This window comes from Orycteropus afer, unplaced genomic scaffold, assembly GCF_000298275.1.
Source record: "Orycteropus afer afer isolate SDZICR_OR568_19922 unplaced genomic scaffold, OryAfe1.0 scaffold00179, whole genome shotgun sequence".
Lineage (NCBI taxonomy): Eukaryota > Metazoa > Chordata > Mammalia > Tubulidentata > Orycteropodidae > Orycteropus > Orycteropus afer.
Window position 1 is genome coordinate 1,343,186 of NW_006921766.1, and position 18,795 is coordinate 1,361,980.

An 18,795-nucleotide genomic window follows, 5' to 3' on the forward strand; every position below is an offset into this window, starting at 1 on the left:
GCAGCCCTGAGCAGCTTCCTACTCGGGGCACCTACATTCAATGTGCACGAGGGAAGCACCCGTCCATCTTGAGAATACACAATTCCACCCAGGCCACAGCCCAGGGAAGCCCTTCTGAGGAGCCCAATAAGGCAAGCACGAGCCAAGTGCTACCCTCTTATCTGGCTGTTTGGAAGCTCCTCAAAGACTGCCATTTAGATGCAGGATGCAAGGAAGCAGCATGAAGAAGAACAAGTGTGGCCCCCTGAATGCTGGGTACAGTCCAGGCCATCATGCTGACCCTGCCTGGACAGAGGCAGCCTCCTCCTCACCATGACTCACAGCACTTGTGACATCTCCAAGGGGAACAAAGGGAGGGGGCAGCAAGCCCACCCAGTGCCGATAATCTTCACAGAGAAGCTAACTGCCATCAGCTTATCACTGAGAAGCAAAAATAAAAATCTCTGAAAATCAGCTAGCCCAGCGTTAACAGTCTCCTCCACCTTTAAAAGAAATAGTCTGAATAGTGGTATCACTTCTTAAAAACCCTTCTAGAGAGTCATGCTGAATACAGCAGCCTGTGGCCCGGGGCAGAGGATGGTTGTTTCCTGGGCTTGCCTGCCCCTGGTAGTGGCTCCTCTGAGCTGTCCTGTTTGGCCCCACGCGGCCTACCCAGGACCTGGTGCAGAGGGTTCTGAGGGCCATGGTGGGGAAAAGAGGGAGCAGGGACTCTGGAATACATGAGGAACTCCGTATTTCACTGATGTCTCAGGGTCCCATTCACTTTAAAAACATATTCAAGGTATTTACACACAGGAAAGGGCAAACAATTCTGAGAATGCCAAGAAAAGTAAAAACAGGGGCCGCCACTGTCTGCTGAGCCCCAGTGCAGTGTGGGAAGGAAAATCAGGTTTGCTATGAATTCCTCAGATTTACATTCATGTGTGCTTATCACTAAGAGAGGGTTCTCCATGGTGCCCCACCACCACAGACCAGAAACCACAGTGCACTGCCAAGCAGGGCAGGATGAACTCTGTGGGGCTCTGGGACTGGTTTGAACCTGTCCCCAAAAAGAGCAGAAAATTCATTAAGAGACAGTATTCTAGGAGTGCAGGAGAAAGGAGGGGCAAGGTAAGTTCCCAAAGAGAAAAAAAAAAAAACTAAAAACTAGATCTAAGGTTAAGAAGAGGAAGCATCCAAAGTTCCCTCTCATAAGCAGAGTTCTTGAAAGATGACCTCCATGTGAGACAGGCTGTCTCAGACTGCCTCCCCCCAGCAAGCCAGTGCCGCCCTCCTAGCAGCCTGCCTTTATCTCCGGGGGGACATGCTGGGCCAGCCAGTCAGGCGGATGGTCTTCCTCTGTCAGTCCTTATGGGCGCTTTACTCTTGGCTCAAGTTTTATTTGTTAATATTAGTCACCAGTTAATAAGAAAAATAGTTTCTAAGTGTCTCTTTTTTCTCTCTGTGTATGTTGTTCTGTTTTTAATTGAGTTAATTCGATACCACCATCAGTTATGCGTGTTCAATTGTAGCCATTAATTATTCCTTTTTCTTAAATTCTTGGTTTCCATAGCTGGAGCCTTTTTCTATCTCAGTCACTCCTATCAGTCTGCGGACTCCAAAGGATGCTTAAAGGAAAGAAGAAGAGAGACAGAGGTTAACAACTGTGTTGCCAGTGAGATGTAAGACAGCCCTCCAGGGAATTGCCGTCCTCTGGCCTAGACACCAGGCAGGGTGTTTTTGTGAGTGGCAGACCTGGCCCTCTTCACCCTCTTTCCTCTTCCCTGGATGGTCCCTGGAGGAAGCGGCAGGCCAAGACTCTCCACAATCTCATTTGGTGAACATCTGATACTGCATCCTCCCATCCGCTCCCCATCAGATTCCACTGACAGGACCACCTCTAGCTGCCTATCCTGTTTTATTCCTCAGTGGAGCCTGACCTAGGAGGGCCTTGTCAGATCCCAACACATGGTTAAGATGGGACCAGGGGACAGACTCAGGTCACTCAGACACAGCTGGTAGTCAAGACCAGTCCTTCCTAGGATAAGAGTGCAAGAAGGAAGAAGACATGGTAGTACCCAAATCAAGCTACTGTCCAAATTGAGAGGATGATGGTAGTCACAGGACTCCCCTTACTTCCCAGGATGCTCTGGCAGGAGAAGCAAGCATCAGGGAGGAGCAGAGACAACTGGAATGAAACCATATATATATAAACTCTCAAGGAGCTCTGGTGGTGTAATGCCTAAGGCATTTGACTGTTAACCAGAAGGTTGGCGGGTCAAACCCACCACCTACTCCATGGAAGAAAGACCGGTCAGTCTACTTCTATAAAGATTTACCACCTTGGAAACCCAAAGGGGGTCATTATGAGTTGGAATTGACTTGATGGCAGTGAGGGATTAGTATTCTGGTGACACAGGACATTGCTTACAGTACCATGTAAGTATGATGGTCTGGGTGTTCATTCATTCATAACTATTTGATGAGTCCAATGAGGGCCAGGCACTGGGCTGAGGGTTGGGCACACCATGGTTTAGTGAATAAGGACTGAGAGATGGTTGCTGAGTTGGGAAAATATCTCAGAAAATCTGACAAGCTATCTCTTCAACCCAAACCCTCAAAGTCAAAATGCAGACAGAATAACTAGGACCCTTTCAATAATGTCCTCACTAAATGTTGACCCAGCTTCAGTCTAGAATGCTGACAGGGCAGGATGGCCATCTAACTTCCTGAAGACATGCTTTTGGGTCTGGCTTTGGCCTCTATGATGTTTCAAGGCTAGTAGCTCAGTGTTAAGAACCTGGACTCTGAGGTGTGGAAGGCTCATGTTGAACCCTGGGTCTCCCACAGGCTCTGCTACCTTGAGAATGTCCCTTGTTGCCAAGCCTCAGCTACCTCATCAGCAAAAAATGCCCACCTGCAGGTCAGCTGAAGTCCCTGGATGACACAGTTAAGCACATGGCTACTAACTGAAAAAGTTGGCAGTTTGAATCTGCCCAGAGGCATCTTGGCAGAAAGGCCTGATGATCTCCTTCTGAAAAATCAGCCACAGAAAATCCTACACAGCACAATTCTACCTTGACTTCTTGGGGTCACTGAGCCAGAAATGATCCAATGGCAACTCTCCACAATCTAATTTGGTGAGATTTTTAAAAAAAATTTGACAGGGTAACCATAATAGTCAAGTCCTGGACATGGTGCTTGGTACATGGCTAAGAGTAAGCTAGTGTTATCCTTCACACTCATTACCTGCTCCAACAAACCCCAAGAATGTAAGGATCAGGAGAGGGGATCCACTTGCAAAGACGCCTAAGACAAAACTGAAAAGAGGAGACAGGAGAATGGTGGCCCAGAAGAGGAAGTTCAGGAGGGTCCATGGCCTTCTGTCAGGTTTAAACTGTTGTCCTGGAAACACACCTTTCTGATTGTAGATCTCCTGTAAAGCATCCTAGAAGAATTAAAAAAGAAAAATATGTAAGGTTCCTTTAGATGTTATTCTTTTAAATAATGGAAAATTAATTCTTGGCAATAGAAGATGATTCAACCTAAAAAAAATGCCATGTATTACAAAAAGTGGTTCAATTTCATAGGCTGCAGGTGGGGAATTAAGTTTGTATAACTTTTTAGAGAAACTTTGGCAGGCATCAGAAGTTTAATACAAACTCTCTGATCCAGAAATTTTCCTAAGAAAATTATCAGTCAAGGGAGAAGAGTTGTACATCCAAAGATCACACCCAGAACACAACAGGTGACTCCAAACACCATGACAGACAGTGATGGTCATGTCACATTCCTTCTCTAAAGTGAAAGGTGGTTGTCATGACCGGCTGAGAGTCCAAGGGCCTGGGCCCACATCCTGGCCTCACCCCTGTCAGTTGTATTACTCACGTACAGTTGTTTAACCTCTTTCTCAGTTTCTTTGTCAAGTTGAGGCTAATGATGGTAAATACCTGTAGCATTAGGAGAAGGGTTAAGTCATGTGAAGATGTGGATCAGAGCCTGACTAGAGTCATTCTCACAAGATGATCCTGGCAGAGCATGTTAAACCATGGAAACTGGATGCACTTCAAGCATCCAACAGCATGGGTTGGTTGAAGAAGTGCATGTTGAATACAACAGAATTCTATATTCCATATATTTTTTTCTTTTTGCAGTGTTTCCTCCCCTCCTCTCCCACCCCTGGTTATATTCCATATTTTAAAAACCTTTCTTTCATATTTTCTCTTTCGGTATTCAGAGTAATTTCCTCAAATCTGTTTTCCAGCTTATAAATTTTCTTTTCAGATGTTTCTAATCTGCGATTTAATTCATTAATTCCAATTTCACTATCAGTGACTAAATTTCTCAGCTTATAAATTCCACTTTTTGTTTTCCAAATCTATTTCATAGATTCATAGGTCTTGTTCTCTTTTTTCCCCAATTCTTTCTTTTGTGGTTAATCATTTTAGACATACTTATTTTAGTCTGATCTGAGAGTTCATTAGCTGAAGTTTTTGGACAGTTTCATTTTTGTTTGTTGTATCTGCCACTCCTTTCCCATAATGGATTATTTTTTCCTTCTAAATGTTTTGTATTTTGGTTATAAGCTCATTTCAGCAGCTTCATCTATGGAAATCCTGGGCCTCATAAGTCTGGAGTCATTTTCCTCCAAGTCTGCTTTTGTTTTTCTCAGAAATTCTAGAGTTATCATTAGCCTAAAATGACTTTTTATAATGATGTTTTGGCTTTGTGTTCCTTGGACTATGTTGTCAGCATAAATTCAAACTCCAAATCTGTCTGCGGGAAGGCATGTGACTATGAATTAATTACAAGCAGTCTCTAGGTTATGAACATTTGAGTTATAGACAACTCCAACTGGCCCTTTAATGCAGGGATCAAACTGGTTCTATCATGTTTTATGAAGCAAAACAAGAACAGACTTGAATATTTACAATTTGGGTGACTAGTCATGGTAATTGGAATGGGAAAAATTATGGCTCGAAGTCTTGGAACGGAAGACTTAGAAGAGGCATAGTGAGCCCTTTCAGGAGCCTAATGCATGAGTTTGGATTACTAGCAAGGCTCTGTTAAGCCACACACATTCAAAGCAGCACAGCCAGCCGACATCTTTGAGCAGGGTGCTACCATCTTTGTTTCAAAACCTTCTTTTAATATTATGTAAATGTGCCCTCACTTTGAAATGATTGAGGAGCTCTGGAGGTGCAGTAGTTAAGGCAATTGGCTGCTAAAGAAAAGGTCAGCAGTTAAAACCCACCAGCTGCTCTGTGGGAGAAAGATGAGGCAGTCTACTTCTATGAAGATTTATAGCCTTAGAATCCCTATGGGCAGTTCTGCACTGTCTTGTAGGGCTGCTATGAGTCAGAATCAACTCGATGGCAGTGGGATTGGTTTGGCTGAAATGACTGAACTCTACTCAAACCAATTCCTACTCGTAACAAATTCTTCACCACAATCATCTTCACTTGTTGCAAGTGCAGCTTTTAAATTACTGGAAAGGCTCTGTGGTAGTTAAAAGGTTGTGTGTCAGCTTGGCTGGGCCTGGCTGAGTGGCTGTGCAGCTGAATGCAGTTACTACCCATGGTGAGACTGGGAATTAACTCCATGGTGGAATCTACTGGAGCAGCTGGGTAGCTGCTTTAGGGAGGCAGGCTGCTTTCAGTGTATAAGAAGCAACTGTGAGGAAGGTTGCCAGCTTTTGGGCACGCCTGACCCCTCCATGTAGCTGAGTCTTTGTTCAGCAGCCTGTCTTGCTCTGCCGATCCTGGGACTTTTAATGGACTTGAATCAATGGCCTGCCATGTATTTTAATAACATCAGGATTGTTGACCTTTGGTTTGTCAGCCTCAGCAGGCAGCAGCTGCCTGAGTGAAGAGATGCCTCTAACTTCAGTGGGCCAGGGGCAAGAGGCAGAGCTGAAGCCTAAGGTTGAAGAGCTTTCACGCAGCTCCTAGAGCCTGGCGCTTGGAGCTCGGATTTCTAGCCTCCAAAACTGTAAAAGAATAAACTCCTATTTGTTCAAGCCATCGCATTTGTGCTATTTTCTGTTTGAGCAGCACTAGGGAACCAAAATAGGCTTTGAGTCTATTCTTGCACTAAAATTAGGCTAAATAAGAACCATATGCTCCTGTTCTGAATGAGCTACAGATTCTAAAAGACACACTTAGGAATGAATCTCATTTGTAACCCAGGGACTGCCTATATGAGTGATGACTTTTTGATCCCAAGACAAGAAAGGCAAACTATATGGCCACTTTCATGTTGGCAGGTAGATTTTTTTTCCCTCCCAGTCTAACCTTTCTGAGGGTCAAACTCTTGGAGGGTCCCAACTTCACTGAGGAATTTTTAGTTCCAGCTTCCCATCCTGACCGAGGTCAGACCATTCTGTTTCCATATAGGCATTGGGTTATAGCAATCAGCAAACTCCACTAGTAGAGTACAGATATATCAATTCACAGGCTAAAAGCCCTGGTGTTCAGCTCTATCCCCCTCTTTTTTGTTCCTGGAGATTTCTTATATTTTCTTGAAAGCTTCTCAATGTATTGAAAAGGATATTTTTCATGTGTGAGCCAGAATGAGTAGATGTTTTATACTGAAGTTTTGACTATTTAACCTTCACAGTGCTGAAACGGAAACCCAATAACCTATCCAATATCTTAAGGAGATACTGCATGGTTTAAAATCAGGATGGGAGTGTGTCATGGTTTTATCCTTTCACCATACTTATTCAATCTGTATGCTGAGCAAATAATCCAAGAAATTGGACTATATGAAGAACATGGCATCAAGATTGGAGGAAGACTCAATATGCAGATGATACAACCTTGCTTGCTGAAAGACATGAAGTACTTACTGATGAAGATTAAAGACTACAGTCTACAGTATGGATTACATCTGAACATAAAGAAAATGAAAATCCTCACAACTGGACCAATAAGCAGAATCATGATAAATAGAGAAAAGATTGAAGTTGTCAAAGATTTCATATTACTTGGATCCACAACCAATACCCATGGAAGCAGCAGTTAAGAATAGACCTCTTAAAGAGTTGAAGAGCAAAGATTCACTTTGCAGATTAAGGTGTGCCTAATCTAAGTCATGGTATTTTCAGTCACCTCATATGCATGTGGAAGCTGGACAATGAATAAGGAAGATGGAAGAAGAGTTGACATTTTTGAGTTGTGGTGCTGGTGAAGAATGCTGAAAATACCACGGACTGCCAGAAGAATGAGCAAATCTGTCCTGGAGAAAGTGCAGCTGGAACCCTCCTTGGAAGCGAGAATGGCCAGACTTCATTTCACTTGCTTTGGTCATGCTGTCAGAAGGGACCATTCCCTGGAGAAGGGTATCATGCTTGGTAAAGTGGAGGGTCAACAAAAAAGGGGAAGATCCTCAATGAAATGGATTGACACAGTAGCTGCCATGATGGGCTCAAGTATAGCAAGGATTGTGAGGATAGTGCATGACCAGGCAGTGTTTCGTTCTGTTGTACATCAGGTTGCTATGAATCAGAGCTGACTCCACAGTACCTAACAACAACAACAACATCCAATACCCTATGTATTTATTTATGTGAGAAAGATGTGGTAGTCTGCTCTCATAAAGATTACAGCCTTGGAAATACAATGGAAAACTTTTGCTTTGTCCTATAGTGTTGCTATGAGTTGGAATCAACTTGACAGCAATGGGTTTATGCATGTGTGTGTATGAAATAGAGTGTAAGTGCATGTCAGGGTGAGGCATGCTGTGATGATTAATTTTACATGTCAGCCTGACTAGGCTTTGATTCTCAGTTGTTTGGCCAAACTGTAATTTAGTTGCTTTTATGGAATAGTGACATGATTAAATCAGTTGGCCTTGTGTAGAGCAGATTACCTTCCATTATGTAATGTAATCCCCTTTTATAATATAATCTCATGGAATGTAATTCATCAATCAGCTGAGGTCATACCAGTATAGGGTGACTCCTACACCTAATCACTTCTAAGTTATAAAAAGACCAGAATAGACACAGAAACACAGACAGGGGAAGACAGATACATGTGAGGATCACCTGTAAGCAAAGGACACCAAGGAATGCCAAGAATTGCTGGCAGACAACAGAAACCAAGAAAGAGGTCTGCAGAAGGACATGATATGGGTGAGACCCTGATTTGAAACTGCAGCCTCTAAAACAATGAGAAAATAAATTTCTATGCTTTAAAGCCACCCACTTGTGGCATGTCTGTTAGAGCAGCACTAGGAAATGAAGACAGGTGCTATGGAGGAAGGGGGTGGGACTGAGCATGCTTGTTAAAAGGATCTTCTAACACCATCTATAATATGTCTGTTTTCCTTCATACTTTCCCCTAGTATATTAATTTCTCAAAAGGAAAGAAAAAATTAGAAAGACCAGAGACAAGTACTTGAGACCTGAAGCCCACCTCCCTCTCCGCAGGAAGATCCACTTGTTATCTGCCTGCCCTGACCAGCTGTGCCCCTTGCAAACCTCTTCCTGAGTCCAATGCCCTAAGGCACTGCTGAGCACACTTACCTTCTCCTGGTACAGTTTATGAAGCCACTGAGCCGCTTCCTTCTCATCCTGTGGAATCTCTTCCAGAGGAAATCTCCTGTTTGATTAAGAAGATTACAAACAAAATGAAAAACAGGGTGGTATCAGACTAAAAAGAAGGAAAAGGGAAAAATCAATCATTATACATTGGGGTTATTTGCTTTTTCTGTTCAAGTCTCACTCTCAATTTCTAAAAACAAATAGAAATTTCTCCTCAGGTGTTCTCAGTCCTTTACTGGACCCCATAAAGAGCCCCAAAGGGAGAGAAACTTTATGTGCACTGGAACAGGGAGAGCACTGGACAACAAGAGCTACCTGTGAGCAGCCTCCTCTTCCAGTGTGAAGAGTGATCACTTATTAGCATCTGCAGGAGTTTAGAAATGATCTTTACTGTCAGTGTCCTTCATTATGCAAAGAAGATACTGGATTTCACAATCAAGTGAAATCTACTTGCTTCAAAGCAGGGTAAGAACCTGCTTTCCATGGGCAACTGCATGTCTTAAAAGGGGCTTAAAGCATAAATGAGGCATGAACAATTAGCGTGCACAGCACTGAGGGCCTCTGCCTTGTCATCATCCTCACTCATCATCATGAGGGCACTATGTCTTCCTGAAAGAGGAGCCATGAAGACTGTCCATGTTGCAGGATTATCCCCAAGTTCTAAAACAGCAAGTCTCATGCTGTTTTCTCTCTAAAAACTGAGGACCCAAGAGCTTTTGTTTATGTGGGATATATCATTAATATTTACCACAGTAGAACTTTAAACAAAGTTTTCAGAACAGTGATACATAAATACACTTTCTACTAGCATCAAAGCCATGATGCCACCTGAAGGCATGCGGCCTCTGGGAAATTCGCTCAGTGAAAAATGTCCTAATGGGGACCCAGAGACTACTGTTGCTATTACTGTCTTGTCTTGCCATACCTCACACATATCATCATATATCATACATCATACCATACGTCATATCATCTCAGTCGTACATGCCAGGTCATATCATATAGCATATCATAGCACTCTAGTCTGAGCAACAGCCAGGTGAGATGCTGACCTGGCTTCTTCCTCATTGCTGTGTCTTGACCACCCAAGGCCCCCCCATCCTCACTGTCTCATTGGGTCAATAATGGGTCAACCCCTAGGCAGTGGTTTCAGAGACAACAGAGAGAATCTGCAGCTCATTCCACTCCTTCTAGGATGGAAGAAGAGATCCTCGGCCTACTATTAGTCAGTCCTATTAGTCAGTCTGTTATAAACTGTGAAGGAAGGAAAAAAAATCTAACTTATTACTTGTTTAGGATCACAAAATTATTCCTAGAAATGCCCTAAAGCATAGCATTTGCCAGGAGAAATTGGCTTTCCCTTTTCACTTGCGTTGGCCACTGTAGGATGCACTCATATGATGGGGGTCTGTTTCAGCAGCTGGTGGATTGGTTACACTGACCAGGGCTGAACGCAGTGAGTCAGTGGTGATGAGACTGAAATTACTAGAATTAACTCAGTAGATGGTTCCTGGTGGTTTCACACACTCAGAGGAAAATCTTGCCTTGAAGAGTGACAAATCTGACAAGAACAATCTATTAAGCACAGTCTTAGGGAAAGCTTACCTGGCTGCATGACTGTGGTCCAGAGACCTACTAACCTGGTGGGCTTTTGGGACACCTCCAAAAAGGGCCAGGGGAGGGGCTGAGAGCCTTACACTGAGCACAAAGCATGGCTCCTGGTGCTTCCAAGGAAGCAGAAACAGAGGGAATAGATTGGGTGGGAGATGACCATGTGTACCCCCTTGGAAAATGCAGATTCCTCTGTATCTCCACTTAGTGCTCTGAGCCCAGAGGCTGGTGAGTCCTGGTGAAGACCCCACCTCATTCAGCTCCCCTGGGCAGGGCTTCAGACCATGCCCCTAACGGCCTGAAGGAGACCTTGGAGACTTGGGTGCCTGCCACCATCCCTCCCCTCCTCAGCACATCTGTCTCTTAACCAGAAACACCTTTGGAGAATCTAGATCTCACTGATCTTCTACCTGACCCACACCCTGGCCTCTGGCCTCCTGCTTTGCATATAGTAGGCATTCCATAAATGCTCACTCTACAAATAAACAGTAACAGTTCCTGATAACCTGAGAACTTTTACCCTGGCCTAGTTTTACTTCATGGGGGCTCTTAACCTCCCTCTGCCCACATGGCTCTGCCTATCACCAGCACAAGTCCTAAGACCCCACAGGACTGACTGAAAAACCAGTGCAATGAGCTGAGTGGTGCTGCCTAAGGCACAAACCTGCAGACTTCAATTCAGCCTTATCCTGTGGGGTGTGGGAGCCGTACCCACCAGCTGAACATGGACAGGATGCAGGGACAGAACAGGGAGCCCTTGGCAAGGCAGCTTGTCCTTCCTGTCTTGCCTGTGGAAACCCTGGTCTGTGCTCAAGCTCTAGCCCCAGTGTTGCCTCTCATTAAGCCTCTATGCTCCCTCCCTTGGGGACTGGCGGTACCTTCCTGGAGTACCTAGAACATTCCACCCTCACCCTGCTATTCACTGGTTCTGCCTCATGCTGCAGTCAGCACTCTTGTGTCTGTCCCTTTACTATCTCTATGTCCTTGATAAACAACCACTGCAGTGTTCCAAGTGCCTGCCCTGGTGCTGGGTCTGTGTCTGTGGTGTGTGTTGAAAGGAGGAGAGCAGTGAGTTGAGAAAGGCCAGGGCAGGGAGAAGGTGGGAGACACGTGACATGGCCAAGGAGTCCATGGCATGACCAGCTAAGGCACCTACCTCTTCAGGCCTCAGGAGTGTGTACTGGATGCCCACACTCAGGTTCTACAAGGCATGGGGAGGGTGCAGGTGGGCTTCAGTTTCCTCACCTTCTCTATACAGAATACATCATACACACAAACTCACACACACAGATACACACACTCACACATTCTAGGTTGGGGAGGGTGGGCTGGGGGTGGGGGATGCCCACCTGTGCTGACACCCACTTGCGCTCACCTCACACACATGTCAGCCTCGTACTTCTTCCCGTAGAGGATCCCCAGCAGAGACGGGTTCTTGTTCCCTCTGAAATTGAGTGTGACATCGTAGACAGCAGAGACTGAGGACAAAAAAGCAGGTGAGCATCCCAGGAAATGTAGAGCCAATCCCCACCCACCCCCCACCCACAGACCAGTGCCATTCATGTGGGACAGATGCAAGCTCAGCTTAAAATCCCCTAGTTACTGTACCCCTCACCCCCGTACTTGTACATAACTCAGAAATTTCTACTGGTTCCTTTTTTTCTTAGTTTTTTTTTGGTTTCTACTCGACTCCAGAGCCCACAGAGGAGTGTGGGTCCATGACCACAGCACCTACCTGTCCCACGGAGGCACTGGACTGCAGTGGTGAAGCCCTTGGTTCGAGGCAGCAGGTGGTACTTGAGGGGAGGCAGCCCCTTGGCAGCAGCCACCTCCATGCTGACACGGTGCTTTGTCTCTGTGAAGCGTGTCCCCTCACAGTACAGCAGGAACTAGGACATAAGACAAGTGCTCAGGTGATCCCAGGACCCATGCATGCCAGGCCCAATAGCCTTACAGGCCCAAAGCCTTCTGTGGCCAAGATGGATGGCAAAACACTGGCTTCTGAGTTTGCATAAAGCAAAGAGCCCATCTGGTGACAGGTGTGTGGCATCATTTGAAATAAAAATGACTTGTTTTAGGACTGCAGTCTGCCCGCCTCACCATGATTCACTTATAGGACAAATGCTTATATTTCACTTCCTCTCAAAGGATGCAAAATACAACTTTCCAGAAAGAAGCAAAACACAAAAGTGCCTCTGGGCAGCAGCGTCTGATTTGATGGGAAAACCAAAGGCCTTTCACCTGTTCCCTATAGTTAAAGAGCTAAACATGCTAAATAAGGGGCCAGTTCTTCAATGGCAGTCACAGAGCAAAGGAAAGACTAGAGGAAGAACAATGACAGGCAAACCTACTGATGTCAGTAACGTCAAATGCTGTCCTGTCAAACACCATCTGAGCAGTGAGGAAACACTTGTGGAGCCCTGCTCCCTCTCCTTGCTTCACCTGCCATGAGTCAAAGGATGTTTTTCAATGGAGTACAAAATCCTCTGTTAATTAAAGCAGAGGAATCCTTGGTACTGCAAATGGTCAACATGACTGGCTGCTAACCAAAAGGCTGGAGGTTTGAGTCACCCAGAGGCACCTTGGAAGAAAAGCCTGGCAATCTACTTCTTGAACCCTAAGGAGCACAGTTCTAGTCTGACACACATGGATTGAATCTGACAGCAACTGGTGGTAGTGATGGTAGATTTCAGTAGAAATTCATAGACAGACTGTAAGGCCACCAGGATTTACCCTGGAATCTTACTGTGTACCTAGAGAGCATAATCATTACATGAAAAACTTCTCTGCAGAATAGTCTGCTCCATTGGGAAGCTTAACTTATTTACTCAAACTTACTTTTTCAGGAGAAACATGTAAAAATTCACAGCTGCCTTGTGCTCCTGGTTCTGAATGGGCACGTGGCAGGCAGCCACATGTTTCAAGAAGATGCTTCTCCCTCCATCTCCTTTACCCAGGGCTCTCTTAGGATGCTCTGGATCAAAGGAACTGGAAGCAAGTGGCCCAAAGGAAGTTCCCAGTCTGCATCATCTGATCAGGAGGGAGAAATGTCTTCTGATGAGAAATACCATTCCAAATCCTTACAAAGCACTGATGAGTTTTAAAAGCTGTGACTTGGATGTGAGTATATTAGAAAACTGGTAAAGGCCTCTAAAATAAAGCTGAAAGGAAGAGTCCTCTCAGAGGCAGTGAGGGGTTCACTCCTGCCACACCTTCCCTTAGGTTTCTCCTGCCTATACTTTCTCTGTCCTACAACTGGGCAGCTCCAGAACCATACGATGACTTACCCACATGTACTCGGGGTAGTCAGACAAACGCTTCAGCCCTTCAATCACAGTCTCCCGGTCTTCTTCCCATTTCCGTTTGCAGAATACAATCTCTAGGAAGTACCACGTCCAGCCAATGAGGGGGACATAGAGTAGCTCCTTCTTAGCGAGGACTTTGGAGCTCTGAAGGAAGGAAAGGATGACAACTATTTGCATATCGCATCAGAGTGGGAGCAGTTGAGGTTGGCAGAGCCATGTGGAGGGCCATATGGGGACAGCAGGGCCTGGGTATGAAATGCCCAGTGTCCCTCTATGATTTGTGGCTCCCCCACTTCAGGGCATTTGCTGGAGAATGGGAAGGCCCTGGTTCCTGAGTATGGGAATTCAGATCAGCACTACCCATGAGTGTATGCACCCATCCAACAGACAAAAAAACTGAGGCTTAGTTGGTCAGTGGCACCAATCACAGGTGCAAATAGTATATGAACTCCAAGGTCCCTGCTCCATGCATGGTCACAGTGTTTCCTGAGATACTTTGAAATGCTGTGATCTTCAGAGGTTCCTGCTGCAATGGAATTTCCTTCCTTCCTCAGTGCTAAACTTTAACTCCATTGAAGGTTCCTGAGCTACTTGTGGTAGTTCTGTGGGTACTGAAGTGGAGCAACCATGAAAAGCAAAGGTCTATGATGAGAAATGGAACAATGAGTGTCTCATGAGAGGTTAGCACTGGCACAGCTGAGGGTCATCCTGTGGTCCCCTTCCAGTAAGCCTTGCACGTTGACTCGTGGGACCCAGGGGCCAAGGGAGTGTGAGTGCAGGAGAACCCAGTTGGGAGACTCCGGCCCTCAGGGAACCCCCCAGCACCATTCCAGGGCCCCCACCGAGCTGCTCACCCCCAGCACGCCAAACCGCTCACACATTGTCCATCCACAGAGAAAGTCAATCTCGAAGTTGTGATTGAGGATGATGACCACATGCTCCTTCCCGAACCGGTCCACCGTGGCCTGGTCTGTGAACAGGGTGCACTCCGTACATGACCACCACTCCAGGAGCATGACCAGCTCTGTGGACACAGGGGGATGTTGGCACACTGTGGGGCACTGCACCTCCCATACACACCCCCGTCGTGGGAAGGCAGCTTTGACTTTAGGGTCAGTGCCACCATGTGCTCTGTGACACATTTCAAGAGCACCCGGAGCAGGCACGTTTTTCTGGAGTTTCATCCACAGTAAAGTTTTCTGCTAGAAATGAGTTTTGATGGCCTGTCTTTTATGAAATACAATGAATAAGAATAGGAATGGATGAGTGAAAAATGAAACAGTGGTTCAGTGTTATTTAAAATAACATGATTCTAGCTTTTGCCATATGGCCACTAAATTTGGGGAAGGCTTCCACTTAGGTCTCATTTGAGGAAAGGTTCCTACTATTATGGAGCACCGAGTGGTGTAAATGGTTTGCGATCAGCTGCTAACCTCAAACTGGGCTCCTTGAACCTACCCAGTGGTGCCTCAGAAGAAAGCACCAGTGATCTTTTTTCTGTAAGTATCACAGCTAAGAAAACCTCAGAAGCAGTTCTACACTGTAACACATGGGGTTGCCATGAATTGGAATCAACTCAATGGCAACGGGTTTGGGTTTTTCAGTTTTCCTACTAGTGTATTTTAAGAATTGAAAAACCAAAAAGGAAAAACACACTCAGCATCTCCCATGCTGAAAAAAATGAAGAAAAAATTTAAGCCTGGAAATGTGATACTGAAGGATTCTATGGGCAAAATACTGAACGATGCAGGAAGCATCAAAAGATGGAAGGAATACACAGACTCATTGTACAAAAAAGAACTGGTCGACATTCAACCATTTCAAGAGGTAGCCTATGATCAAGAACCAATGGCACTGAAGGAAGAAGTTGAAGCTGCACTGAAGGAACTGGTGAAAAACAAGGCTCCAGGAATCAATGGAATACCCACTGAGATATTTCAACAACTGGATGCTACGCAGGAGGTGCTTATGCCAAGGAATTTGGAAAACAGCTACCTGACCAACCAATTAGAAGAGATTCATATTTGTTCCTATTCCAAAGAAAGGTGATCCAATAGAATGGGGAAATTATCGAACAGAATCATTAATATCACAGGCAAGTGATTTTGCTGAAGGTAATTAAAAAAAATGGTTGCAGCAATATATTGACAGGGAACTGCCAGAAACTCAAGCTGAATTCAGAAGAGGTCATGCAACAAGGGATATCACTGCTTACATCAGATGGATCTTGGCTGAAAGCAAAGAATACAAGAAAGATGTTTACTTGTGTTTTATTGACTATGGAAAGGCATTTGACTGTGTGGATCATAACAAATTATGGATAACACCTTGTAGAATGAGAATCCCAGAGCACTAAATTGTGTTCAAACAGAACAAGGGGATAATGGCATAGTTTAAAATCAGGAAGGGCATGTGTCAAGGTTGTATCCTTTCACTGTACTTGTTCAATCTGTATGCTGAGCAAATAATCTGAGAAGGTGGATTATATGAAGAACAGCATCATCAGGAGAAAGGAGCCTTGGAGAAAGGCTCATTACCAACCTGTGATATGCAGATGACATAACCTTGCATGCTGAAAGTGAAGATGACTTGAAGCACTTCCAGATGAAGATCAAAAACTACAGTCTTCAATATAGATTACACCTCAACATAAAGAAAACAATAAACCTTACAAGTAGACCAATAAGCAAAATCACAATAAATGGAGAAAAGTATGAAATTGTCAAAGATTTCATTTTACTCGGGTCCACAATCAACACCCATGGAGGCAGCAATCAAGAAATCAGACACGGGATTACACTGGGCAAATATGCTACCAGGGACCTCTTTAAAGTGTTAAAGAGCAAAGATATGACTTTGAAGACTAAGGTGTGCCTAACTCAAGCCCTGGTATTTTCAACTGCCTCAAAAGCATGTATTAGCTGGACAGTGAATAAGGGAGACCGAAGAATTGATGCCTTTGAATTGTGGGTTGGTGAAGAACACTGATAGTAACATGGACTGCTGGAAAAACAAACAAAATTGTCCTGGAAAAAGTGCAGCTGGAATGCTCCTTAGAAGTGAGAATGTCCAGGCTTTGTCTATTTGGTCATATTGTCAAAAGGGACCAGTTCCTGGAACAGGGGGTATCATGCTTGGTACCTAAAATGGTGGAGGGTCAGAGCAAAAGGGGAAGGTCCACAATGAGAATGATGGACATAGTGGCTGCAATGTTGGGCTCAAGCACAGCAAGGACTGTGGGGATGGCACAGGACTGGACAGTGTTTCATTTTGTTGTACACAGGGTCAGTATGAGTTGGAACTGACTCAATGGCACCTAACAACAACAACACATTTAAAGGAAGAAATTTAAGTGGGGAACTTCCCCAAATTCAACAGGTCACACAACCTCATAGGACATATACACCCAGTTGACAGGGCAGTGCTTTTATATGTGTCTGTGCTCATTCTTAACACCTACCTCTCTCCTTCCCACATTATTTTAGCCTGAATAGAACCAAATGATCCTTCTTTTACCCAACTGTGTATCTCTGCCTTCCCCTAAAATAGGGGAAAGTTTACCATTGATTTCTTATCTAAAAAGGTTAGTGTAGGCTCACAGTCTGGCATCTACAACCCTCAGGCCATGTACATCTTCGAAGTCAGATTTTTCTGATTTTAGAAAGGAAATCAGTACAAATTTCCATATATAACAAAACTACCTCAAGGGGAGCATCCCATAAGCACCCAACAGTATTTCTTCAGTAAAACATAGGGAGAGTGACCAAGAGGGACACAGACTATAAACAGACTCACACCAGTGTAAATTAGGTTTTGCCACTGAATGCATCTATACCAAATTTACAAAAACTCTTTGTTTTAAAAATTTACATATTTTGCAATTGGGGATAGAGGAGAATAGATGTGAATAACCTGGACATGAGATTGAATGGTAGGTTGAACGGTGGTACTCAAACAGCTAGACCCACATCTTAATCATGTCCTGTGACTGTGACCTTATTTGGAAAAAGGGTACTGACAGATGTAATTAACATAAGGATCTCGAGATGAGATCCTCCTTGTTGTTGTTGTTGTTATGTGCCGTCGAGTCGGCCCCAACTCATAGCGACCCCTCCTTGGGTTTCCGAGGCAGTATCACTACGGAAGTAGGATTGCCCAACCCTCCTTCCGAGGAGTGGTTAGATTACCCCAAATCAAACCCAAACCCATGCTATCAAGTTGATTCCAATTCACAGCAACCCTACAGGACAGAGTCAAATTGCCCCAGATGGTTTCCAAGACTGTAAATCTCTATGGAAGCAGACAGCTTCATCTTTCTCCTATGGAGCAGCTGGTATGTTCAAACTGCTGACCTTTTCGGTTAGCAGCTTAAAGCATTAATCGCTGAGCCACCAGAGCTCCGTGGAATATCCCAGTGGACCCTAAATCCAATAACAAGTGTCCTTATAAGAGACAGAAGAAGAGAAGACACAGACATAGGGAAGATGACCAAGTGAAGATGGAGTCAGAGACTACAGTGATATAGCCAACAAGATAAGGAACGCCCAGAGCCACTACAAGCTGAAACAAGAGTCTCTGGAGGGAATGCGGCCCTGTGGATATCTTAATTTAGGACTTCTGACCTCCAGAACTGTGAGAAAATAGGTTTTTGTTGTTGGAAGCCACAAGTTTGTGGTACTTTGTTATAGCAGCCACAGGAAACTTACACAATACCTCTGGAAAAGAAGTTAACTTCTCATGGAAGCAAATGTGAAATGCTAAATGGTACTTAATTTGCATAATATTTAAATATATGGTTAAGAAAGTATGACAAAAATCTTTTCCTCTATAAGCAATCACTTCCTTCTAAAATATTTCAGTAGTCTCTTAGTGTCTTCACATATCAAGTCATTAGTTCTAGGAAAATTAAGTGGTGTAGATGTAGATGGCTTTGCTATCAGGATGCCAAGCCCAGGTTAGAAAAAAGTTTTTTCTTCAATTATGAAAATATTAAAAAAGTTGAATGACTATTATAATAAGCACCCATAGACGCACCGTCTAGATACAACACTGTGTCCTACTTGTGTCCCTTCAGTGTACATTTCCTAAGAAGTAAGTACCTATCACATCTTCATCACAACAAAAAGCTTTAAAATCCCTAATATCTTCTAATATCTAGATTGTAATTACTTCAATTGGGAGCTCCGGTGGCGTAGTGCCTAAGGCATGTGACTGCTAACCAGAAGGCTGGTGGTTCAAACCCATCAGCCACTCCACAGAAGGAAGGTTGGGCAATCTACTTCTGTAGTGATACCACTTCGGAAACCCAAGGAGGGGTCGCTATGAGTCAGGTCTAACTTGATGGTGGTGAGG

General features: G+C 44.4%; 1 protein-coding gene across 1 annotated transcript in view; it reads right to left on the minus strand.

The window, feature by feature from the left end:
- Positions 1-1,518: 1,518 nt before the first annotated feature.
- AGPAT3 (1-acylglycerol-3-phosphate O-acyltransferase 3) overlaps positions 1,519-18,795 on the minus strand; it is a 36,006-nt gene continuing 18,729 nt past the window's right edge. Inside the window, exons 2-8 of the mRNA XM_007947253.2 lie at positions 14,298-14,467; positions 13,426-13,587; positions 11,874-12,027; positions 11,514-11,616; positions 8,510-8,585; positions 3,229-3,427; positions 1,519-1,607 (exon numbers count right to left, since the gene is read on the minus strand). Coding sequence (XP_007945444.1) covers positions 1,519-1,607; positions 3,229-3,427; positions 8,510-8,585; positions 11,514-11,616; positions 11,874-12,027; positions 13,426-13,587; positions 14,298-14,467 — 953 coding nt within the window. The remainder of the gene's footprint in view (positions 1,608-3,228; positions 3,428-8,509; positions 8,586-11,513; positions 11,617-11,873; positions 12,028-13,425; positions 13,588-14,297; positions 14,468-18,795) is intronic.